The following is a 25,874-nucleotide window of genomic DNA, read 5'->3' as shown; positions in this document are numbered from 1 at the left end:
AAGCAGAACATTAAAAATAGACTTTTTTTAAGAATGATTTTTAAAATTACTTGTAAGAGCTTATCACTGTTCTCCCCTCTATAATATCTTTTTAATAGACCAAACACTAAGATATTCTTTCCTATTGTGAATGGATAGAAATATGTTCTTTTAGTTAGGGTACAAGTTAAACTGCTATTAACAAAGAGAACCCCAAATCCTCAGTGTTTCAAACAAGATAGAATTTTATTAATCTCTCCTTAACAGTTCAGAGGTAGGCAGATGGTCCAGAGTGAGTACAGGTTGCGCTGTCTCACAAGGTCATCCTAGAACCCAGGTTTCTTTCATTTGTTTCTCATCTATCTACTGTTGCTTAATTGTTCAGTATAGTAGCTACTAACCACATGTGGCTATTGGCATTTATATTTAAACTAAATTAAAATTTCAGTGTCTATAATAACTATATTTTAAGTTCTCCATAGCCACATGTCACAATTAGCTGCTGTTTTGGACAGTGCAGATGTAGAATACCTCCATTATTGCAGATTGTTTCAGTGGTCAGAGTGGCACTAAGAGAGTTGTTCTTGTCTGCATGGTCTTTGCTGGCTTATATTGCTCAGATCTAGTCTAAAGGAAGGGAGAGTGAGAGGGGCACTGGAGAGGGTTAGGCAACATTTTGTTAATAAAAATAATCCAAAAGATGCACATACCAATCACTTTTGTTTGCAGTCCAAAATTTAGTGATTGGCTGATACCCAAGGGCAGCTGGGAAGGATTGCTAGCTGAATGGAGTGTGCCCTGCTAATCTTGGTGTAGTTAGGGGTGCTATAGAGGCAGGGATTCTATTACCAAAAGAAGAAAATGAGAAGTACTGGAGGTCATGTACCAGTGTAGGTCACAGGTACTCAAGGTGTTAATAATCATGAATTTCTCCCTGTTCCTGAAACAAAGTAGAAAGAAATCGACATAGGTAAAATGTTTAATTTCAAATAAGTAGGCTGAGAGTAACCTAAAGTTATAAATGTTTTTACTGTTTTATTTGACTTCTTGAAGTTAAACAAAATTAATCTTACCATTTTGACTACACAGCCATATTTTGAGCATGACATTTTTTTCTAATGTTTTATCTCCGTGTCTTCAATTTTGTGGAAAGATGATAATCTTTTGTTTGTGTGACTGGAAACAAAAGACTAGAACTTTTATTTCTGTCTAAGAACATCTGGATGAGGAGCAGCAGTGTTAAATACAAAAAGGACTAGTTGGTGATATAGTTGTTTCTTTTCTCTCCCTACCTTCTTACTCTCTTTTCTGATATATTCATCATGGTTATAAACGATTTAAGGTTTATAAAGCAAAGCAGCAGCCTTTTCCCACACCGTTTTTAAACTCCAGTCTCATTCTATGAGGCAAATACTCTGAAATATTCATGCTTACAACTTCCATATTTTTCAATGATATGCCTATATTCAAAATTACTTGATTTATTAGTTTTAGGAATTACATAGTGATAACTGTAATTAAAAAGGATTTAGTTCCTATACCACCATCTCCTTTCTTTACTATTCTTTTATTCTTCTATTAGATTTAATATTCCTTAAACTTCTTTCATGTCCATTTAATTAATGATATGTATCTTTTACTCTAAAATTAGCAATTACAAATTTTAGTCGTCCTAATCTCTCATTTCTTTCCCCATTATACTTGTCAATTTTTGTCACCTCTTGCAGTGGTTAAATACATTTACATTCATTTTCGTAGCTATAATTCTTTTAGCTTTGTCTATTGCTGGATTTTAAAAATTGTAATTAGTAAGCAGTTTGATTTTTTTTACTGTAAATATTTTTCATTGAAAAGTTAATGGTAGAACAATTAAAATTTTAACATAGTTTCATTGTTTATAATTTAGATTAAAATTTTCCCTTCCCTTTTTGGTTTCCTTTTTTTTTAAAAAAAAAATTCCCTTAATTTCTCCTCATATATATCATACCCTCTATTCTATAGACTTCCTTCCTTCCTTTCCTTTCTTTGCCAGCTATCTTGCTCCCAGGATCTTCTTTTTCTGTTTTCTAATGTGTTTGTCACCCAGTGTTCCTCAACCACTTTTTATTTTTATAAAATTTGTTGAAAATTTGCTTTAGTTGATGCTATTGCCTTCTTGTTCTTTTTGTAACTGTGGGTTTATCTACATTTTTAAATTTTTTATTTATTTTTTAGTGAGTAAAGAGAGGATATAAATAAATGCATGTGCTATATCAGCATCTTAAATCTGAAGTGTTAATGTTTTCAAAGAGTTATGTGTCCATATATCTGAACTTAGATTATATTGATAAATGTGTGATAAAGTCTTATATTCTATATTTTGGGGGGTAGGGGAATTTGAGATGCTTACAGATATAGCTGAAAGAAATTAATGATTAAACATTTATGTATAGTATCATTGACATTTTTGTGTAAGTAAACATTATTTCTGGAATAATTTTGTTTTCTAAGACCCTAGAGTTTTTATAGATTATGATAAACATTCTTCTGTTAATAAAGACTCTTATCTTTTAGTTTGTTGTTGAAGATATGTGCCTTTTTCAGATTTAGATCTATTTTTTATTACAAATAGTGTTCCACAACTTTACTGCCCAGCATTTTTGAAATTGACCCATTTTCACTATTATACCAGGCCAGTGACTAAGCAGCATACAGTGATGTTAAAAAAATGTTTCCTGGGTTCGAAGGCTAATGTTAGTGCTGAACTCTAATGGGTCTTACCATCAGTCTGGGTGATAAGTTGTGCAATACTCTTAGGCTACTTTTTATCTTTACAAGAGAATAGTATTGTAAAAATGTCAAAAAATAGCCACATGCCCAGTTCACTAGTAAATATACTACTAAATTTGAACATTTTTGGCAGTAGCTTATGCTACTCAAGGGACCATAGTTTTACAGAATGATATATTTCAAGGGGTATTGGTTTCCGTTGCAGAAAATTCATGCATTTAGAGCAACTTAAAGCCAAAACAACTGTGCGTGTGCTATATGTTTAAAATATTAGTCATCTTGAATGCATGCCCAGGTTAAGTGTCAGAAGCTATAATCGCAGAAAAAGAAAATTTATTGTTAGGAGATCAGGCTATACCTGTGCTCATGCAGCATTTTCCTTAGAGGATCAATTTGAGTATGAACTAATATTGGCCAGATTTTTGTATAGTAACATTATTGATAATAAAGGAAAAGTTCATCATGGAGAAAACAAATAAAGGAAGCATAAGAGTCTCATACTGTATAAAACTACAGAAATGGATCAAAGACTTTGACAGGAAGTTTAATGTGTACATAAGTAGAGGCTGACAGGAACATGCTGTGTGTGCCAAAGGTTCCAGTGATGGAAAACCGAAACATAGTGCTCACTGACCACAGCATGAGCCTTGACACACATTGTAAATAATCCAGAGATCTATGACTACATTAAGCACTAGGCTGGTGTATAACGGCAGTAAATCTATATAGCAGCATAAAGGGTTGGCATGCAGAAATCCTTCTGATTAATTCTGTAATGGATTAATAGGAATATAGCAAATATTTTCATTTCAAATCCTACCATTCTCCACCCCTCCCCCCAGTCCTGTCCTCCCCAGTGTGATCACTTTTTATTCTCTTCTCACCAGCCTTGTATATGCGGATTCTTGCTTCAGTACCATCAAGTTAAAAGCTGAGGATGCTTCTGGTAGAGAGCATCTAATCACTCTCAAGTTGAAGGCAAAGGTATGTGCTTCATTAAACTGTTATTGTGGTCAGGAAATGCTTCGTGAAATGACCTCTATGAATGTTTTCAGTCTAATGAAGTGCCAGCTGCTTCTAAAAAATGTACATATGGTACTTTAAAAAATTATTTTGGAAAGCCTCAAAGAAAATTCAGCAGGTTTTCAAAAGCCTAGATATAATTTCATGTCACTATTTTAGTTCAAATTTGATCAAAATATAACCTTCATAAAAAAGAAATATTGCAATAAGATTCAGCAGCTTTAAAGTACCAAAATGTTATTTTTGTAACATCCAGTACAGAAAAGAGTTGGAAGTTTCCATTATCCAAAGTAAAGTTCTATTGAAGGTCTTTTGTCTTCAACTCTTACTATGAATTACCTTTGTAGTTCTTATTTCTGACCCACTCCCAACCACCATACACAGACATACACATACGCATATTTTTTATTGTTTGTTTGTTTTGGCTGAAAATTTTTTTTTCTGTTATTTTAAGAATTTGCCAAGGTTATGCCTCTCTTAACAGGGCCTTTATAGGCGAGTGATCTGTAACTATTCATTAATTTATTGGCACAAAATATAGCTGTTTCATCTTTATTTTTTAGTTCTAGATTGTGAATTTTGAGAAATAAGCAGAATAAGCAAGTTCAGCATATTAATCATTTATTTAGTAATCACTAGGGAAACATAAGAATTTGAGAAAACCAGGACATCTTTTTTTTTTATTGTTCCCAGGAGTCATCAATCAACTCTATTTCAGAAGATTGCAGTGATGAAAAGATCAATTGTGTTTGTCCTTTTTAAAAATGTGCCTGGCATTTAAGCTTTCCATGAGAGAGAATTAATATATAAAGCTGTACTGGGTGACACAGAAAAGTTGATATCTTATAGTGCCTCTATAACAGACAAGTTGAGAAATTACTCATTCCCTCTCTTTTCTCACATACAGAATGTTTAGGCATATATAATTTTAAGACTCGTGTGATAAGTGCTAAAAAATATGAGTGGGCTAGAAATCTTATTTGTAAAATAAGTTACTGGATATTTTAGTTAAAATAAAAATAAATTATTTTCCCTTTTAATTTTTAAAGCTGGGCTTTTTTTAAAACCAGGGAGAAAACTGTCTTTATCCTTCCAAAGGTCATACAGACTGCCAGTGGCAAGGGTTCTGTCGTTTCCCTCAGAGCTTTTTTGTTTCTGTTTCTTTTTTTAAGAACCTACTTTTTGCAAGCATTTCTACTTACTGAAGGGATAATGCTTTAAGTCTGCACTACCTATACCTATACCTACAAAGATGTTATCATTAATTCTAGTTCATGATGGTATTGGTAGTATTGAGAGCGAGGATGTAGCTATTAGTCGTTTCGCTTTTTCTTCTTCACAAGGTAGATAAGGTGACACTTTTAATTTTTCTCTGCAGAATATTTTCAGCTGTCAATTTTTGCAGTATTAATAGTTGTGAAGCACTATCATGGATGCCCTGGCAAGAGAGAAGAGAAAGCTTTATTTGAGTTGGGAAGGAATTAGGAAGAAAAACAAATGTTTTTTTTCTTTTTGAAAAGACAGTAGAACTGAATGAATCTTATGTTGGATGATTTACTAGAGTCTTAAATTGCCCATTTTGTTCCATTTTCATAGAGAAAGACCCAAGTTCTCTTTAGATGTGGTCATTTCTTTTCTAGGAATATTTGGATCTGGGATTGTCAGTTAAAAGTAGCGATTAGCTGAAACTGTATTAAAAGCACATAATGCAAAATCTTAATCCAAACTAAATTTTAAAGGGTCAAGCTGATTTTTTTAAAGAAACCTTAAAAAAAGGCTTATTTTGTAAATATACAAACTTTTTTTAATATATATTGTAAAGAAATTCATTAGTTGAAATATTTTTATTCTGGCATACATACTTCCAATTTTGCTCCTTCCCTTACTATCTCCAAAAACCCACAAAGAAAAAAAATAGTACCAATTTGACTTATATGCTTCCCATTAAAAATAAATATATAAATAAAAAAGAACTATGATAAGGGAAATAGTTAAGTTTTTTTGTTTTTATAAGTGTATTTTTATGAAATACTTATAGTATATCCTCAACTGTGGGATGTAATTACTATCTTTCCTTGAGAAAAAGAAGTAGCCTAGTGCTTCTTCAGCTTTGGCCAAGATCAGAACTATTTGAAAAACAAATCACAGATGTGTATCAGAGGCTGGGCATTCTCTCTCTGATGGCCATTTTTATAAATCTGTAATTTGTATGTATTTACTTGGGGAGCCTCTTAGATGGTCCATAACAGAACAGTTTGGGTTAAAATTTTTCTTAGAACTATATTAGAATTTAAATATATTGGATGTGGCAAAAATATGTACTTTTATAATTTTAGAATTATTTTAAGTTACTGATTCGACTGAATTGTTTCAATTGAGATTTTTATACTATATTTTAATTTAAAATAATTGCTATACTTATTTTTCAATTAATATTCCTTTATGTGGAGTTTTTATTGTCAATTATACTTCTAAAATGAAACTTTTGGTAGTCATTGGTGATTTTATATATACTTATTCTACTTACTGAAAACTCTGAATTTTGATAGTTATATTTTATAATATTTTTGGTTATCTATGTTGTAGTTAATACTGTAACACAAATTATTCTGAATATGAATATCTAGGATACTACTTCATAATTCATGTTAAATTATCCACAAGCATATAAATTTGTGCTTTTTAGGTTCTGTGCAGTTTTGTAAAATTTATTATATACATAAAGTTGATGTTAAATGGGAATATAATGAACACACACGATATATGCATTTAATTTATAATAGATATACAGAAAGCCACCTACATATAGATAAGTCTAATTTATGTTTATGTTTGAATAATTATACATAAGATGTATTTTAAAGATATTACCTCAAAAACTATCCCACACTTATGTCTGTGAGATCATGTTATATTTAGCATAGCCTGCTTTTTTGTTTAATTGCTAGATTTCTATGTCAGTGTACATACATAGCATTTATTATACTGAGTCCTACTTAAATATAAGATCATATTCTCTTTTAGCATAATGAGTTATAAGTATTTAATGACTTCCAAAGTCATAGGTGCTTTACTTGGTTTATCTACTCTAAATACAATAAATATTTCATTAACTTCATACTCTTACTCAAATTGATGATTTAAGTTAGAGAGTTGATATTGTTCATTGTCAGCATCAAGTGGGAGATAAATAGCAGTAAGCCCAAGCAAACTAAATACTCCATTTTTGACCCACGGAGGTTTCAAATGTGCATTATTAGTTTTACAGATTGTTAACATTTTAGAGGGAAAATAAATTTTATAACCCTTTTAGTTGAGTTTCGTCATTTTTACTTAAAAACAGAAGTTTACTGACTTGTCCAAGATCACACAAATTAGTTAGCAGAACTAATGAAAGCTGAAGTCTGCCTGCATTTACTTTGATATAATCACATGCCTAATAAAAATGGCATACAAGTTGTTTTTCCAGTGATTATAGCAGTTATACTCTTAAATACATCATCTGCTACTTAATTGTCTGAAATAGAGCTCCCTCTTTAATTTCAGCCTGACCTTTCTTAATTTTCCCCCCAAATTAGAGCATAGTTATATTTTTATATGGTTTCCTATATTTTTGTCTTTGTGTTATCAGTTCTGCATAGCCAGATACCATTAGTCAGAGTTTAAAATAAGTTTTCCAGTCAACAGATCTTTATAACTGAATGTTAATTCATTTCAAAGCATTGACTTCAGTGGTATTTTGTAAATACTATGGTGATAATTTTTGTCCCTTTTGCTTTATTCAGCAAAGTAGTGAAAAATAAATTGACAAAAGTGAATCTAAAACTTTTTTTTAAACATTCTGTCAAATGAGAGAAAGGAGTTTTCCTAAAACTAATTTTAGTTTTCTTTTAGTAAATTTAGATTTTTAATGGAAAGAAATAAATTTTTAAAATTACATGTGACTTTGAAAAATCCGGAATTGCATTTTAGAGAAATCATGTAGTACAATTCTCTAATAATAAAATTGATTTTAAGAATAACTATATTTTGTCTTTAACTTAGAAACCTGATTTGTCATAATGACTCACTTTTTGTAGAAAACTGTTGAAGGATTGATTTTCTGTTTATCAACCATGAAAATGTTTTTCTGGCTTAAAACTATTACTTTGTTTTTCCTTAATAAAGAAGGCATTTTACTCTTTTTTAAAATCTTCTTACTAAAAGTAATTGCTTAATTGTGGAAAATAGATTTTATTTTATAATTAAGAATTGTTTGTATTTTTGTGCATGTCTTGATTCTGATACTGCCTCTTCAAATAGTAGCAGGCTATTTGAGATTAAATTTTACACTGAAAGGAAACTAATATCAATTAGTTTGACCTCTTATTTTAAAGATAAGAAACTGAGGTACAGTGTAGTTCACCCTGCAGTCACCTTAGCAGCTCACTTAACACTGACTTCATTCATTCTTCCTTGAACAAAACTGATTGTGTTTTTATCCCCAATTCATCAAACTTTATACCTCTTGAACATAATTTAACTGCTAATCAGTTCTTGACATCTCTAATAGTAGGATCAAAGTATTGATATATAATACATTTGCATTTATAATACTATTCCTAATCAGTTTTTCTAAAATACCTTATGTGAAATTGTCACACAGAAGTAAAATTAACCTATATTTTTGCTTTTTCATAGTACCCTGTGGAATCACCAGATTGTTTTGTGGATTTTCCTGTTTCATTTTCTGTTTCCTGGACTCCACAGGTACATTCTTAAATTTATTTTAAGTAGTTAAAAAAAGCATATTCTATTTATTTATAAGTGGCCATTATAGGTTATAAAGTGATTTTCTTTTAGTTTTCATTAAGCATTTGTTTATAAACAGGACTTCTAGAGTGCATCTTTTATATTTACTAGTAGTTTATGTTCATTTTCTCTCTGCACATACACACACACACAACACGTACACGTAAACACACCATTCAGCCTTTAGATCTTTATGCTTCAGTTTAGATAAACATGAAGCAGCTCTGTTGACAGAAATTTTGCTTTAAATTTAAAATCTAAAGCACTGTTTATAAAGCAGTGAGCAGTAAGTAGAAGATTGGGTGACATTTTTCAGACTGTTAAATCTTTTAACATTGCTGACAAAATATCAGAGAATCTTTAAAAGAGAATGAGTTATGACTAAAAATATAAGCCTTTCACTTTCAACTCTTTTTTTTTTTTTTATCGTTTTTAAGTGTTTCTCCTGCATTCATCCTTGGACCTAGAAAAATTACTTTTGTATGTGTGTCCAAACATTCATACTTTCAATAAAGAATATTGGAGATTCTTTCTCCTGCTCCTGTCAATTGAATTTCTCAATACATTGATGATATCTAATAAGATAATGTGTTTAGAAGTGTATTGTAAACTGTAACATTATATAGTTATAAGGTTTATCAGTAGTCCATCATCAACATTATATGTGTGGTTTCTGAAGACCTGGCAGAATAGTAGCAGTTAAGTTCAAAGAACAATCTAATGATGATGGGCATGGTCCTTCTTTTATTGGTAAATTGTGTCACACATTTCTGTTTATGCAAAGAAAACAAAATTCCTAGTGACATTTTACAAATATTTTTTGTTAGGAAATTTTGTTAAGTTCAAGTGAAAATTTATGCTTATATTTTATATTAGAAATATGTAAAGCAACTGTATTGTACATGAAGTTTTTTGGGAAAAAAAAGCATAACAGCATTTAAGTAGTGTGAAGGTTCTACATTTGTACAAATATTCAAAATTATTTTTCTCATTTTTTTCTTTAAAAACAAAAAAGGCTTTCTCCTTTCAATGGAAATAGAGAAAAAAGCAAAATAAAGGAGAGGAAAAACCATGTGATTTACTTTTGGTATTCTGTTATATATCATAAATACACTAGAGGCCCAGTGCATGAAATCATGCACCAGTGGGGTCCCTCGACCTGGCCTGCGGGATCGGGCCAAAACCGGTTCTCCGACATCCCCCGAGGAGTCCCAGGTTGCGAGAGGGCGCAGTCCAGGCCACGGAACCCCGCCGGTGCACAGTTGGGGCCAGGGAGGGACATGGGAAGTTGGCCAGCCAGGGAGGGACAACAGGAGGGCTCCAGGGCATATCCGGCCCATCTCCCTCAGTCCCGATCAGCCATACCCCAGCAGCAAGCTAACCTACCGGTCGGAGCGTCTGCCTCCTGGTGGTCAGTGCACATCATAGAGACTGGTCGACTGGTCGACTGTCTGCCCCCTGGTGGTCAATGCACATCATAGTGAGCAGTTGAGCATCCTTAGCATATCATTAGCATATTATACTTAGATTGGTTGAACGAACGACCGGGCACTTAGCATATTTGGCTTTTATTATATAGGATAGGAAATAGTGTGTTGAGTTTTTAAAAAAAGAATTGGAATGATATATAAGTTATATACTTTCCTTTTTTTAAATATACATTGTCTATTTGGCTCTGTAAGCTTTATCTTTGTTGATTTTTAAAAATACGTTTTTATTCATTTCAGAGTGGAAGAGAGAGAGAGAAACATCAGTGACAAGAGAGATTCATCTATTGGCTGCCTCCGGTATGCTCCCTACTGGAGATCAAGCCTGTAACCCTGGCATATGCCCTTACCAGGAATCCAGCCATGACCTCTTGGTCTATGGGTCGGTACTCAACCACTGAGCGACATCAGCCAGGCTTTATCTTTGTTTTATATGAGACAGTGCAATAACATTGTACCTAGATTGTATTACTCTTTCCAGATATGCTATCTCTAAATTTTACTTCAGTGTTTATCAAAACTCAAGGTTGAAGAATATGTTTTTGATGTTTCTTAGTTTTGTTTTAGATAACTATACAGGTTTTCCCCGGATTTTAATCTGTGAAAAAAGTTTGCATCTCCACAGAAAAATGCACTTATCATATTTTGCCATTTAGCAACATTAATGTGTGACTCCACTAGACTAGAAAATCTTTGAAGAAATTTTTAAAAATTTTGTATCCTACTTAACACTAGTTCAAGTGCCTTAGATATATAAGTATGAAGTGTTTATAATACTAATTTAAATTCATATTTTAGATTTAATTGGGTCATACAAATGTTCTGTTTTGTATTAGCTCCAAGAAAATAGAATTAATTAGTAGTAATAGGAATGTCACAAGTTAATTTTTAAGTTACAGAATATACTAAAATTCTTAGCAAAGTACAGAAAGAAATTTGGATACCTTATTATCCACAACTCAAATTTGACAGATGTTAATATTTTGTCACATTCGCTTCAGATATCTCTCTCCCTATTTCTGTCCTCTCTTAGGAATAAAATGTTTTTGGAACAACTAAGACTTACCCCTCCTTTTCCTTTCCCCTTTCCTCTTTCTTTCCCTCTCTTCCTTTTGAGAGGTAACCACTTCCCTGAAATGATGTGAATGCTATCTATGCATTTGTTTGCTACGTTTGTTTATGCCATTTTCTCTCACATTTGCAGTTTGATTTTTTACAATGGTTTTACAATGGTTTTTACAATGGTTTACCAATGATCCATGCATGTGTAGCACATTTATTTTAAATGCTTTATATCATTCCATTATATGAGTCTACCAGTTAATTTATCTGTTGCCCTGCTGATAAGGTTGTTCGCAGTTTTCTTACTAAATTTTTGCTGCAGTGACATCCTAACATGTTTCTTTGTACACATGTGAGACTTTTAGTGCTGCTTATAGCTAGTAGTGAAAATGCAGGGTTGTAGGGAAATGCACCTCTTTGAGATTGCTAGATGTTGCCAGTTGCCTACCCAAATTGGTTATATAAGTTTATACTCCTACCCAGTAATGCATAATAATTCCTACATTTTCAAAAACCTTCCAGATCTTAGTCTGATTTTATTCTGACCTTAGTTTTTATTAGGAATGATAAGTCATTATTACTGTGTTTATAACCTGAGTCTATTTAAATTTTTTCTTTTATTATAAGCATTCCTTATATATTTTATTTTGGACACTAATTCTTGTTGATTATTTTGAAATTTAAGTATCTTCTCCCTGTGGCATGTCTTTTAACTTTGTATATGTTATATTTTGTCAATCCGAAGTTTAACAGTTTCTTCCTTGTGATTTCTACTCTTTTGATCTTGAATTGAAAAATCTTGCATATCTTATACTGAAAATATATTCTGTAGTTTGTTCTAAAAGTTACACATTTTTCATATTTACTTAAGTATTTTTCATATTTATTTACTATTTAAGTATGAGATAGGAATCTATTTACACTTGCCTATTCTATATATGCTCATTTGGATGTGCCATCTTCATTTGTGGAGATCGGGAAGTGATTTCAATTTTTCATTTATGCATGACATTAAACTTTAGAAAATTTTCAAAATATAATATTTATCTATTCTTTTAAAGTCTAGTTGTACATCATAAGTATTTTGGTGATGTTACCAGGGGGTATGAATTCTTGAGTCTTTTAGGTATGAGAAGAGTGTTGACAATGTGTTTTGAAAGTAAGAAGCAATATCAGACTTGTTTGCTGTTTTTGACCTTTTTTCATTGATTTGTTGGAAATAATTCTGCTTGTGGGAATTATTTTTTTTAAACAAGTTTTAAACAGTTGTGGTTCTCAACCAAAATAAATGCTACTATTGTAGACTAATAGCAAACATTTAAGAGACTGTTAGTAGGTTCCAGATAATTGATTTTAAAAAACAAACATTCCTTTTCTGCTTTTGTACATTTTTTTCTTTGGATTCAGTATTTCTGGACTTTAAACTTGGAAGATCTTTATTTTCCATTCTTTTTGTAAAATAATAGACATGGCTTTGTGGCATCCATATTAAAAATGGGTAATTTTCCTTATGGTCCCTGTCTTCCTGCTGGGTTGATAATGTTTTGATGTATTTTTCTCTTGCTCTGATGAGAGGTCTGCTGCTGCTGCTCTGACATATTCATTTGGATGAATAATTATAACTTGCACAATGTCAAGCTGAAGATGGTAGGGTTTTGTGCGTCATGACAAGCCTAGTAGCCAGTGCAGGTGTCTCACAGCATGATCAGCAACAGCCAGTGTATTCTGGCTCAGAGGAGACATTTAGAGTAGTAAGGAATCAGCACCAAGGGCAAGGCTGCTGCTACCACTGCTGCTGTGACATGTGCCAAAGAAGCACAAAGTGTTTCTCAAAGACGAGTGACTGCACACCTCTTTTCAGATATCTACTTTGTTTACACCATTATATTTTTAAAATAGATTTTAGTATAGAATGTAAGAATATGCCATGATTTTAATCTTATCCTACTTCCCAACATGACAAATACACTGAAATGTGTCTTTAACAATCTATCTTTTGGACTTGTGCATACAGGTCATGTATGTGAATATTGTTGACTAATGAGACTATAGAATTCCCTAATGTAAGATTTTAAGTGCACTAAGTGCACTAATATTAATGATTCTATAAAAAAAACAAAGTTGCTGACCAACCCAAAATGTATGTTACAATTGCAGTTCTACCTATAAATGTGCCATTCAGTGTAGGCTTGGTGAAGTATTCTTGCCAGGGTGGTTGGAATTTTCAGATTTGGTATTATACAGTAAGCAGTGGTCTTTATATTTTTAGCATGGAAATCTCATATTTTTGGAATAATGCCATGAATGCAAGAAGAGCAAAATTAATGATAAAGCCTCTGGCTGATAATCTGATGGAGAATGAAGAATTTGTAATTAAAGGAAACAGTCCTATTGCATAGCAGGGAGCATGATCCATTAGTTAGAGCAGCAGACTAGCAGTTGGATATCCTGGGTTCTGTTTACAGTTCAACCATTGACTTAATTGTATAATTTCAAACAAGTCACATGACTGCCCTTTACCTTAGTTCATATGTATATGGAATAATGAACTTTTCCTCTTTCACAGAGATGTTAAGAAAAATAAATTTGGTTTAAAACAAAAAGAATGTCAGAGGGGAAAAAAAAACCCCTCACTATTCACTGTAAGAATCCTGTGGAAGTTCTCCTTTTCTGACCTAGTGGATTATCTTTCTTACCCTTTTTCTCTTTGCTGTGTTTGTTAGGTAACTCGTAGTACTGGATTTTTGTTCTCTCTTATGTTGGTTTAATTAAATGTACTTTTGTCTTCCTGGTAATCTGATTGTTGCCACATGATATGGATAAAAAGGCATCACAGTGATCAAAACAAAGAAATTTAATTCATTATTACGATTATATGATACTAGAGGCCCGGTGTATGAAAATTCATGCACTGGAGGGGGGTTCCCTTCGCCCAGCCTGCCTCCTCTCACAGTCAGGGAGCCTTCAGGGGCGGGAGACAATGCCCCATCACACCTCTGCTGCTGCCACTGCCAGCAGTGCAAGCCTTGGCCAGCCCTGGTTCCCTGAGACTCAGGCCAGCCCTGGGCAGATGGGGGGCCGAGGGGACTGGGCACCACCATCTTGTGTCTGTGGGCGCCGCCATCTTTGAGGGCGCGGGCGTCAATTAGCATAGTCCCTCCTTATTGGCTATGGGTGCTGCCATCTTTGAGGACAGAAGAGTCAATTAGCATATTCCCTCCTTATTGGCTGTGGGCTCTGCCATCTTTGCAATGGCATGAGGGTCAATTAGCATATTCCTTCTTTATTAGATAGGATGGTAGAAAAAGTAGCAAAGTGACCTACTGGATTCAGTGACCTATTAATAGCCCTTTTTTTCAATAATGTATCATTTATTTTAAAAGTACCCTTCAATCACAAGAAAGAGAGGGAGAGAGAATAGTTTTGAAATTGTACTCATCACTTACCAAAATATTTGTTTTTCAAATATTAGTGATTCTGTGCATGTATTTTTACAGATAATTCTTAGAATCATTTAAACTTTTAGTTACAATTGGGTTTTCACTTATCCACCAAATTAAGAACCGATATGTTCACAGTCTAGGAACTGGTTATCTCTGCATTTATTTAGGTTCCTGACATCATAGTTAGTTATATTTTGCTATATATTTCTTGTACTGAAATGCTTTATTAGTAATTTACAGATTTTATTTTTATTTCTATTTCTAGTTTGCTAAGAGTCTGTTATAAATGAAAGTTGAGTTTTATCAAACATATTCTCTATATTAAGGTAATAAAATTATTTTTCTTCTTTAATCTCCTAATGGAATAAATTATATAGTTTGATTTCCTAATGTTAAACTAATCTTGCATTCTTAAAATAAGTCAAATTAGTTCATGATCTAATTTTATCTGTCAGTCAATTGATCAATCAATTGGAAAGGAAAAAAGCAACAACATAGTTCTAGTAGAGAGTGAAATTAGATGTTTATATTTAATCCACCTATCTTCCTTACCTAGTAGCTTTAACCCTCTTTTTATATAGTCTTATGTGTGTAGTTTTTACTTTGTTTATTTAAATTCTGATGAACATGTTAATTTTTTTCATGGCCTTCACCAATGGCCTCTAGTTAAAGAGAAGTGGGATTGAAATTTTAAATAAGTATGCTAAATATGAATGGAGTTTCACATTTTCAACTAGAGGGAAGGGACAAAAGAAATAAATCCTCTAGTTTATTTTCCTGCCCACTTGTGTAATTTGGTAGGGTTTAGTGTGGGTAATTCGGGGTTCTTTGGACATTCATAGAACTTAAGTAAGGGAGCTGACTCACAAAGGTCTACTGGGGAAGTTCTATCCTAACTTTAGTGCTTTATTGGATAAAATTGTATTAATAGTTAACTTTTAAAGTACGTAAACAGAAAAGCAAGAAGCAATAGTTTGCAGTAGGAAACAATTTAAATGCTGCAGACATTTTTTATCTACTATGTAGGAAGCACTGAGCAGGATCCTAAGGATATTACCGTGAATTAGACAGGCTTCTAATACCCTAAGTTAGGTTTTCAGGAGTAACCCTCAATCTGATAAGGAGAGAGGAATTTAAAAGATAATTTCAGTTAAATATGTTGAGCAATATGAGTTGTTTTGATAAGGTGGAAGAGAGGCATATAATCTAGTCTGATGTGGTCAAGCAAGTTTTCTAATAAGATATTACTTAAGCTCAGTGAGTCTTAAGGAATGAGACATTAGGATTGGGAGGAGAGATGATACTTCAGGAAAGAACTATGTTAGTCAAAGAACAAAGGCATGAAATTATAGGAGATAATGCATGAATTATACCTCATTTGGTACTCTGTGGACTGGAGCTTTTGCTAGAGTTAAGCCTGGTCTGCTATACTAATTCTGATGAGTTTGGGCTTTATCCTCAAAGCCTTGGGGTAATATGAAGGTGTGCCAGGCTCAGAATCTTGTTTTATAATAGTATTTCTCAAAGTGTCTTTTGTTTGGTTTGATTTTGGCTATTAATAGGGTTAAGGTAAAGAAAGGACTCTATGATTTAATAAATTTATGAAATTGTAGATTTAAGTTCTGTTATTTCTTGATTTAGGACTTCTGAGATTTCTTAAGATGCCAAGATGTATTATAACTTTTTAGCATGGCCTCCCCGCCTGCTCCCCTTGACCCCTCAAAACACCTTTCTGGATTAGATTTCAATAAAACATGTTTTTTTAATTGGTCACTCTGTTAGCATAGAGGAGGCTTCTAAGTGAGGATGGCAAGACTATAGTGAAGGAAGCTGATAGCGGCTATGTATTTCCATGCAGGAAGTAATTAGTGTCTGTTCTAGGTTAACGGTTGCTGGGTAAGAGAAAAGGAGATTGAGAAAATTTCACATGTCATATTGATAGAACTTGATGATTGATTGGGCACGAGGTCTTAAGGATTGCTCCCAGGGCTGCTGGTGTGGGTGACTAAGTTAGCTGCCAGTACTACCAAGTGAGTGCAGGAAGAAAAGGTGTAGAGACAAGTTCAGTTTGGAATTCGATGATTTTGATATGCCTACAGTATATGTAAGTAAATGTGTTTAGTGGGCAGTTGGTTATGACTGGGAATCTATATTATTATAATTTCAGTTGATTTCTAGGATTATCAAAGTTAGTTGAAGTTTTGTAGAAGATTTAGATGTGTGCATTGTGAGCACGTGAACTACTTTTATGGAATGGTAGCCAGCAGCATGCTGGTATTCTCTTGTAGTCTTGACCTTAACTGAAGTAAAGATTTTTGTGACCATTTATTTCCTTATTTTGTTTTTAGTGTGAGTCATGAAAAATTATGTATAACCAACTTTTTTTGTCAAGGGGAGTAGCATCTTTTTTTCAGTGTGACATAAGTGGAACAAAAGCTAAGCTAGTTGTTTTTTTTAATTGGCTTGATTTTTAAAAATTATGTGCACCTTTATTTTTTTAATACAAAGTAAAGAAAGTTAAAAATTAACAGCATATTAGAAATGTATTCAAATCAAACGTTAAAGGTCTTAAGCAGCAATCTACAGAGTGATTTTTCTCAGGATTAAGAATTAAAAGATAAAGAAATAATAGATAATCACAAAGGTTTGTTTTTCGGTTGGGTCGGGATGTCACCATCTAAGCCCCATGTTGGCATTTTTAGCATCTAACCTTATTTCTTTTTAAAAAACAATAAGGTAAAATACATATAACAAAATTTACCATCTTAACCATTTTTTAAAGGTAACAGTTCAGTGGTATGAAATATATTCAGAATGTGCTACCATCACTACCATCTATCTCCAGAATAGTTTTCATCTTGTAAAACTGAAACTCTGTATCTTTTAAAATAGTAACTCCCTTTTCCCCCTTCCACCAGCCCCTAGCAACCACCATTGTATTTTCTCACTTTATGATTTTGACTATTCTAAGTACCCCATATAAGTGGATTATACAGTATTTGTCTTTTCTGTCTGGCTTACTTCACTTAGCATAATACCCTTGAGGTGCATACGTGCTGTAGCATAAATAAGAATTTCTTCCTTTTTAAGGCTAAAAACATTCCATTGCATATACACACATCATACTTTGTTTGTTCATTCATCCATTCATGGATACTTAAGTTACTTTAATGTTTTATAGTTGTTGGTGAATAATGCTGCTGTGAACATGGATGTACAAATATCTTTTTGTGTTCTTTCAATTCTTTTGGTTATATACCCAAAAGTTGAATTGCCGGGTCATATGATAATTCTTTTTGTAATTTTTTTGAAAAATTGCCATACTTTTTTCCACATTGGCTATGCCATTTTACATTCCCACAATAGTGCACAGAATTTGAGTTTCTCCATATCTTCACCAATACTTATTTCCTGTTTTGTTGTTGATACTAGCCATTCTAATGGGTGTGAGGTGATCTTATTGTAGTTTTGATTTTCATTTCCCTAAGTGATGTTGAACATCTTTTTGTATACTTATTGTGTACCTTTGCAAAAATATCTACTTAGTTCATTTGCTCATTAGGTTGGTTGTTTTTTGGTTTTTGAGTTTTAGGGGATCTCTATATATTCTGGATATTAATCCCTTATCAGGTATATGACTCTGTTGATATGGTCTTTATGACATAACAAAATTTTAAAATTTTTATGAAATTAAATTTATCTATTTTTTTCTATTGTTGCCTCTCCTCTTATTGTCAGAGCCATTTAATCCTTGCCAAATCCAATGTCGTGAAGCTTTTATCATTTGTTTTCTCCTAAAATTTTTATACTTTTAGCTCTTACATTTATGTCTTTGATCCATTTTAAGTTACTTTTTTATATTGTATATGGTATAAAGGAAGGGTCTTTTGCATGTGAGTGTTCAGTTTTTCTAGTAGCATTTGTTGAAAAGATTGTCCTTTCCCCATTGAATGGTCTTGGCACTCTTGTCAAAAATCGTATTTACTCTGTGGTTATAATGGGGATTACATTTAATATCTTAAACTTATAACTCAGACTTGAATTTATACTATCTTCACTTCAAAAATATATGCAAACTCTGGTCCTTTATAGCTGTATACCCACCCTTTTCACCTGTTGGTATTACAACATTATGTGCCTCAAACAAAAAAATAAATCTTTTAATTACATTTGTCTCTTAAATTATATAGAAAATAAAGTGTGGCATTAAGTCTAAAAGTTATGATAATACTAGCTTTTTGACTAATTGTTTTAAAAATGTATTCATCTCAAGTCATGTATAAAACAAAAAGTAGAGTTAAAAGTTATCCTATATAATAAAGAGGTAATATGCAAATTGACCATCACTCAACACACAAGATAGCCACCCCCATGTGGACACAAGATGGCCGGCAGGGGAGGGCAGTTGTGGGTGATCAGGCCTGCAGGGGAGGGCAGTTAGGGGTGACCGGGCTGGCAGAGGAGGGCAACCAGGCCTGCAGGGGAGGGCAGTTGGGGGGAACCCAGGCCTGCAGGGGAGGGCAGTTGGGGGGGACCAGCCCTACAGGGGAAGACAGTTGGGGGGAACCAGGAACGCAAGGGAGGGCAGTTGGGAGTGATTAGGCCTGCAGGGGAGGACAGTTGAGGGGGACCAGGCCTGCAGGGGAGGGCAGTTAGAGGCGACCAGGCTGGCAGGGGAGGACAGTTAGGGGCAACCAGGCCGGCAGGGGAGGAAAGTTGGGGGCAATCGGGCCAGCAGGGGAGCAGTTAGGCATCGATCAGGCTGGCAGGGGAATGGTTAGGGGGTGATCAGGCTGGCAAACAGAAATAGGGGCAGGCAGGCAGGCAGGCAGGCAGGCAAGCGGTTGGGAGCCAGCAGTCCTGGATTGTGAGAGGGATGTCTGACTGCCCTCGAGGGGTCCCAGATTGGAGAGGGTGTAGGCTGGGCTGAGGGGCATCATCCCCCCCCGCCCCCCCGCACAAATTTCATGTACTGGGCCTCTAGTTGTTACAATAGTACTAGTTATTATAATTACCCATATGTTTTCCTTTATTGAGTTTTTTATTTGTTCATGGGACTTGAAGTTACTATCTAGCATTGTGGTTGTTTTTTGTTTTGTTTTGTTTTTTATTTCCACCTGACAGGCTCCCTTTAGTATTTCTTGGATGACAGAGCTAATAGTATTGAACTCTTCAGATTTTTAAAATCTAGGAATATCTTAACTTCTCTCACTAATGAAGGGCAGTTTTGTCAGATATAGGGTTCTTGGTAGACAGTATTTTTTTTTTTTTTAGTACTTTGAGTATATCAGCTATTGCCTATAGCCTTCAAAGTTTCTGATGAAAAATGCACTGGTGGGGGACGTGGTCTGCAGGGATAGGCCCTCTGTGGGAGTGCCGCTCATTCTGGTGCCGAGCAGCAACTCCCGCAGTGGGAGCGCACTGACCACCAATGCACTCCTGCATTGAGCGTCTGCCCCCTGGTGGTCAGTGTGCATCATAGCAACTGGTCAATCAGTCATTCTGGTTGTTCTGCCTTTCACTGGAGATACACACACACACACACACACACACACACACACACACACACACACACACTAGAGGCCCAGTGCACCAAATTTATGCATGGGGGAAGGGTGTCCCTCAGCCCAGCCTGCACCCTCTTCAATCTGGGACCACTCGAGGGATGTCCGACTGCCAATCATTGGGCCTAAACGGGCAGTCGGACATCCCTCTCACAATCCGGGACTGCTGGCCCCCAACTGCTCGCCTGCCTGCCTGCTTGATTGCCCCTAACCGCTTCTGTCTGTCAGCCTGATCACCCCCTAACGACTCCCCTGCCAGCCTGATTGACACCTCACTGCTCCCCTGCTGGCCCGATTGCCCCTGTCCTCCCCTGCTGGCCCGGTCGCCCCTAACTGCCCTCCCCTGCTGGCCCGATTGCCCCTAACTGTCCTCCCCTGTTGGCCCGATTGCCCCTAACTGTCCTCCCCTGCTGGCCCGGTTGCCCCCAACTGCCCTCCCCTGCTGGCCATCTTGTGGTGGCCATCTTTGACCACATGGGGGTGGCCATCTTGTGTGTTGGAGTGATGATCAATTTGCATATTACCTCTTTATAATATAGGATAGACTAGAGGCCTGGTGCACCAAATTTGTGCATGGGGGGATGTCCCTCAGCCCAGCCTGCACCCTCTCCAATCTGGGACCCCTTGGGGGTTGTCCAACTAAACTGGCAGTCGGACATTCCCCTCACAATTTAGGACTGCTGGCTCCTAACTGCTCACCTGCTTCCCTGCCTGATTGCCCCTAACCACACTGCTCCCGTGCCAGCCTGATTGATGCCTAACTGCTCCCCTGCTGGCGTGATCACACCCAACAGCCCTACCCTGCCATGACCCGCCTCCTCTGCCGGGGGCCCACCTCCTTCGCACATGGTGGCGGAGCCACGGGACCCCCCAGGCCTCATCGCATGAAACGGCCGCTGGGCCCTGCCTCTACTGTGTGTGTGGCCATTTTGTGGCTGCCATCTTGTGGTGGCCATCTTATGATGATGTCACGCACGAGGGCGCGAGGACCATGTAGGCTTATTAGTATAGATATGTCTCAATTTGGGTACCCTTGTGTTCATCTGACTTAGATTTAACTGAGCATCTTGGATGTTTATATTCATGTATTTCATCAAATTTGTGCATTTTTTTCTTACCATCTTTTTCTTCAAATAATCTCTCTGCCACTTTTGCTCTTCTTCTTCTGGGACCCCATAATGCACATGTTGGTCGTCTTTACAGTATTCCACTGGCTCCTTAGCCTTTGTTCACATTTTTTCAATCTTTTTTCTTTCTATTCCTCAGATTTGATATTTCCCATTGTCCTATATCCAACAAATTCTTTCGTTTTTCTGCTCAGATCTTCCTTTGAATATTTTTAGTGAACTTTCCTGTTCCATTGTTGTAACTTTTTGGCTTCCTTTTAGGCTTGCTTTCTCTTTATTGGTATTTCCATTTTGTTCATACATCATTTTTCTGACATTTCCCACATCTTTACTTTTTTAAGCATACTTAAGACAATTGTCCTAAATTCTCTGTCTGTTAGATTTACTATCAAGTCCTTTTTTAGGGACAGTTTCTGTTAATTTTTTTCCCCTTGGAATCAGGGCCATACTTTCCTATTTCTTTTTATGCCTTGTGATTTTTTGTTGTTGAAAACTGGAAATTTTAATCTAATAATGTGGTAACTCTAGAAATCAGATTCTCCTCTTTCCTCAGAGAAGAAAGAACAAAATCCCCTCTGTTTTTGTTATTTATTTTATTGTTGTATGCTGTCTTTTTCCCCAAAGATCAGCCTGAGGTTTAAACTTATGCTCTTCTCTGGCCCTTTCTGAGCCTGCACCTTGCCCTGGGCACACATAGTGACTTGCAGATTTTCCCTGTTTATACAGTTGCTTTTGAATATTCTAATATTTGCCTCCCAAAACGAGAAAAAAAGAGGACAATGAAAAGATAAATAAAAGGGCACTGGCTATTTAAATACCCAAAAAGTCACGTCAGGTAGTGGGAGAGGCTTGCAACAATGGGGAGAGGTGCATCAATGATGGCCAACAATCTGTCTACCCTTCTGAGATCAGAAGTAGCAATTAGTGATCAGAGCACAGATCCCTGATGTTTGAAATACAAGGTTCTTTGTGCCCATCTTGGCTCTAACAAGCTGTGTGCAAACTGCTTCTGGAGTGTGTGCAGGACTGTCTATCATGGGTTGAGTAGCCCCTGCCAGTCTAAGAACTGAAATTAACCAAAGATACAGTCCTATAGTAGACACCAGAGTTTTAAAATAAGTACATCAGATTGATCCTGTTAGTGCAATTGTTGTGTAGTTGGGTAGAGATATTCCTGGTGCTTCCTGCTCAACATCTACTTAGGATCTTCTCCTAATTGGCCTCATTTTACAATAATTATTATTTTTAATGATCTACAGTATAGGATAGCTATGGGAAAAATAGAAAATGCTTATTTATTTTCAACGTACACTTGACAGATGTTTCCTTCTTTCTTTAATCTTTTTTTGAACATTCTGTAATGGCTGCACACAAAGTGAATATGTTCCCTTTGACCTTGTGGGCAGATAGCTATCTCACATGAGTTAACAATAGTGGCAAATCTTTTAAATCATAAGTGGTCAGCTATAGTTTAAATAAACTTAACTATATGAAGAGGTGAAATATTCTGTATGGATTGCTTTATAGAAAAATAGCTTTTCATGAAATAGATTTAGTTATAGTGGTACCTACCAAAAGAGTTGAGAACATCAATGAAGCTTGCAAATAAGATCAAATGAACCGAATAGTTAAGAGAGTTATCATCTCTTTAATGATATCTGATTGGAAATACTGCAATTAATATTAAAATTAAATCTCTGAAAAAGTTTAATCTCTTGATATTTCCTTATTCTATTGAAGCCTTTTAAATCCCTCAGAGATAAAGACAAAAATTATTATTAGAAGGTTTATCTTCAAGTATTATAGGAAAGTATAAAAAAATCAGAATGGAAAGCATCTGTTGCAAGTACCAGAAAATTATGCTATTAATTTAAGTGTCATCAGAGCACAAAAGATCACATTTCGGGACTGTGAGAAAATTATTAAAATACTGGAAATAATAGTACTTAAGATGAAGATATTATACTCTAAGATCTGGTTAAGTGACATTATTATATCACTTCAGGTATTATAAAAGTAACAAAATGCTTTTAAAGATAATAAGCGTTACATTTTGAGATTGGCAGTGTTCACACTTTTCTGCTTAAGTGCTTTCCTAGTTTAGCATAATTTAATAACAGTTATGGGGGAATAGCTAACATCTTAGTTTCCATATATATCTTTTCTCCCTCCTTCAATATATACACATTTGTATATATCTATATATACATATAAAAGTGATAAAATTTCATTATCTATGTGATGGGTTTATGAACAGTTACTCTCCTGCTTTTGTCCTTGCTGTTAGAAATGTTTTCATTTTCTAAGGTTTTTAAAGCTAATTGTTGGGAAGTCTACTGTAAAGAAGGTATTGCTATTTAAATTCATTAGTATCCAGAAATCAGAATGAGTTTTTTAAACAGCTTTGTTGAGGTGTAATTGATATATGATAAACTAAACATATTTAAAGTGTAAATAATTTGGTGAGTTTAGCACATGTTTACATCTGTGAAATCATCCCTACAATCAAGATAATAAACATTTCCATTACACCCAAGTTTCCTCCTTTCCCTTTTTAATTTCACCCTTCTCTCCCTTTTATCTGGTCCCTAGGCAATTACTGGTCTGCTTTTTACAATTTTAAATAATTCTATTTCAGGGGGTTTTTCTCAGCACAGTTAGAGATTTATCTATGTTGTAGTATGTAATAATAGTTTATTCTTTTTATACTGAGTACAGTGGGGCCTTGACTTACGAGTGTCCCGACTAACGAGTTTTTTGAGATACCAGCTGTCTCTTGGCTGATTTTTTGCATTGAGTTGACAGAGTAATTTGAGTTAACGAGCTCCTTAAGGAGCTCCTTAACAAGCTCGGTCTCGGAACGAATTAAACTCGTAAGTCAAGGCCCCACTGTAGTAGTATTCCATTGCATGGATATATCACATATTGTCCTGCTGAAAGACATACGGGTTGTTTTCAAGATTTGGCCATTACAAATAAACAACTATGAACATTATGTGCATATTATTATATGAATCATATACTTTCATTTCTCTTCAACAAATACCTAGGAGTAGAATGGCTGGATCATATAGGAAATATATGTTTAACTTTCTAAGAAACTGCTAAACAGTTTTCCAAAGTGGTTTTGGCATTTTACATTTCCAACAATAGTGTCTGAAGATTTCTGTTTCTCTAATCCTTCTAGTAGCTGGGTAGTGGTAGCTCATTGTGATTTTATTTTATTTTATTTTTTTTCAACTGACAACATCAGCTTTTAATAATGGAAACAAATTGCCATTCCAAAAACAATTTAGGGAAGAAAAATGTTCCCTATAAAAATAAACTTACTCTCCTCAAAATTATAAATATTATAACTTTTAGCTCATGATTTTAATTTGTATTTCCTTACTGACCATTGATGTTGAGCAAATCTTCATGTCATCCATACATCTTTTTTGATAGAGTGCACTTTTTTCTTTTTTTTTTTTTGCCTAAAGTCTGAAATAAACAGGGATATGTTCCATAATTATGGGTTAAAAGACTCAATATTGTCCGTTCTGTCCAAATTAATGTATAGATATAATGCAATCCTAGTCAAAATCCCAACAGATTTTTTCTAGAAACTGAAGAAATGATTCTAGAATTTATATCATATATAACAAAGAGGTAATATGCAAATTAACCCTCACACCCTCACGAGATGGCTGCCTGTGACCAGGCCGGCAGGGGGGTTAGTGAGGGACAACCAAAGAACTGAACAAGCAGGCTGCGTGGAGCAGCTAGGGTGGCAGGGGGGTTAGTGAGGGATGACCAAACGACTGAACAGCAGGCTTCATGGGGCAACCAGGCTGGCCGGGGATCTGTGAGGGGTGACCACGCTGGCGGGGGGGAGGGGGGCAGTTGGGGGCAACCAGGCCAGTGGGGGGGGCATTTGGGGGTGACCAGGTCGGCGGAGGGGTACAGTTGGGGACAACCAGGCTGGCGGGGGGGACAGTTGGGGGTGATTAGGCTGGCAGGGAGGGCAGTGAGGGAGACTAGGCTGGCAGAGGGGCAGTTAGGTATGACCAGGCTGGCAGGGGGGCAATTAGGAGCAACCAGGCCAGCAGGGAAGGGGCAGTTTGGGGCAACCTGGTCAGCAGTGGGGAGCAGTTAGGGGCGACCAGACAGGCAGGCAGGTGAGCAATTAGGAGCCAGCGGTCCAGGATTGTGAGAAGGATGTCCGACTGTCAGTTTAACCCCAATCCCTGGGATAGGGCCTAAACTGGCAGTCAGACATTCCCTGAGGGGTCCCGGATTGAAGAGGATGCAGGCTGGGCTGAGGGGACCCCCCCCCCCCCACCCCCGGTGCATGAATTTCGTGCACCGGGCCTCTAGTTTAAATATAAAGGAGCTAGAGTAGTCTAAAAAAATAAAAACTGAAAAAGAACAAAGTTGGAGGACTAATCCCACTTAGTTTGCACTTGTACATAGTGTTTTTATACCTAGCTTCTTTGTAGAATGTAAAAAAAAATGGTTTCTCACTATTTCACTAATTAGTATGAGCATGTTTTGAAAAGAGTTGTCTTAAGCATACAAAAATTCATCAGTCGGTACTGACAGTGTGGAAACCAGACCACTGATTTCTTTCACTAAAGATACAGTCACTAG

The 25,874-nt window shown here is 35.5% G+C and overlaps 2 protein-coding genes across 5 annotated transcripts in view; one reads left to right on the top strand and one right to left on the bottom strand.

Moving 5' to 3' along the window:
- Nucleotides 1-25,874, top strand: part of FANCL (FA complementation group L) — a 64,375-nt gene that overhangs the window by 21,622 nt on the left and 16,879 nt on the right. For all 3 annotated transcript variants that reach the window (XM_070429261.1, XM_070429259.1, XM_070429262.1), the window contains 2 exons: nt 3,636-3,732; nt 8,452-8,520. In XM_070429261.1, coding sequence (XP_070285362.1) covers nt 3,636-3,732; nt 8,452-8,520 — 166 coding nt within the window. The remainder of the gene's footprint in view (nt 1-3,635; nt 3,733-8,451; nt 8,521-25,874) is intronic.
- VRK2 (VRK serine/threonine kinase 2) overlaps nt 4,440-25,874 on the bottom strand; it is a 108,799-nt gene continuing 87,364 nt past the window's right edge. For both annotated transcript variants that reach the window (XM_070429256.1, XM_070429257.1), the window contains one exon: nt 4,440-5,209. In XM_070429256.1, coding sequence (XP_070285357.1) covers nt 5,179-5,209 — 31 coding nt within the window. In that variant the 3' untranslated portion in view covers nt 4,440-5,178. The remainder of the gene's footprint in view (nt 5,210-25,874) is intronic.

Source organism: Myotis yumanensis, unplaced genomic scaffold (assembly GCF_028538775.1).
Source record: "Myotis yumanensis isolate MYYU_CA2020_CCGP unplaced genomic scaffold, mMyoYum1.0.hap1 SCAF_11, whole genome shotgun sequence".
NCBI classification, from domain to species: Eukaryota; Metazoa; Chordata; class Mammalia; order Chiroptera; family Vespertilionidae; genus Myotis; species Myotis yumanensis.
Note: the sequence above shows the minus strand (reverse complement) of the source record. Positions and strands in the feature narration are given on the sequence as shown.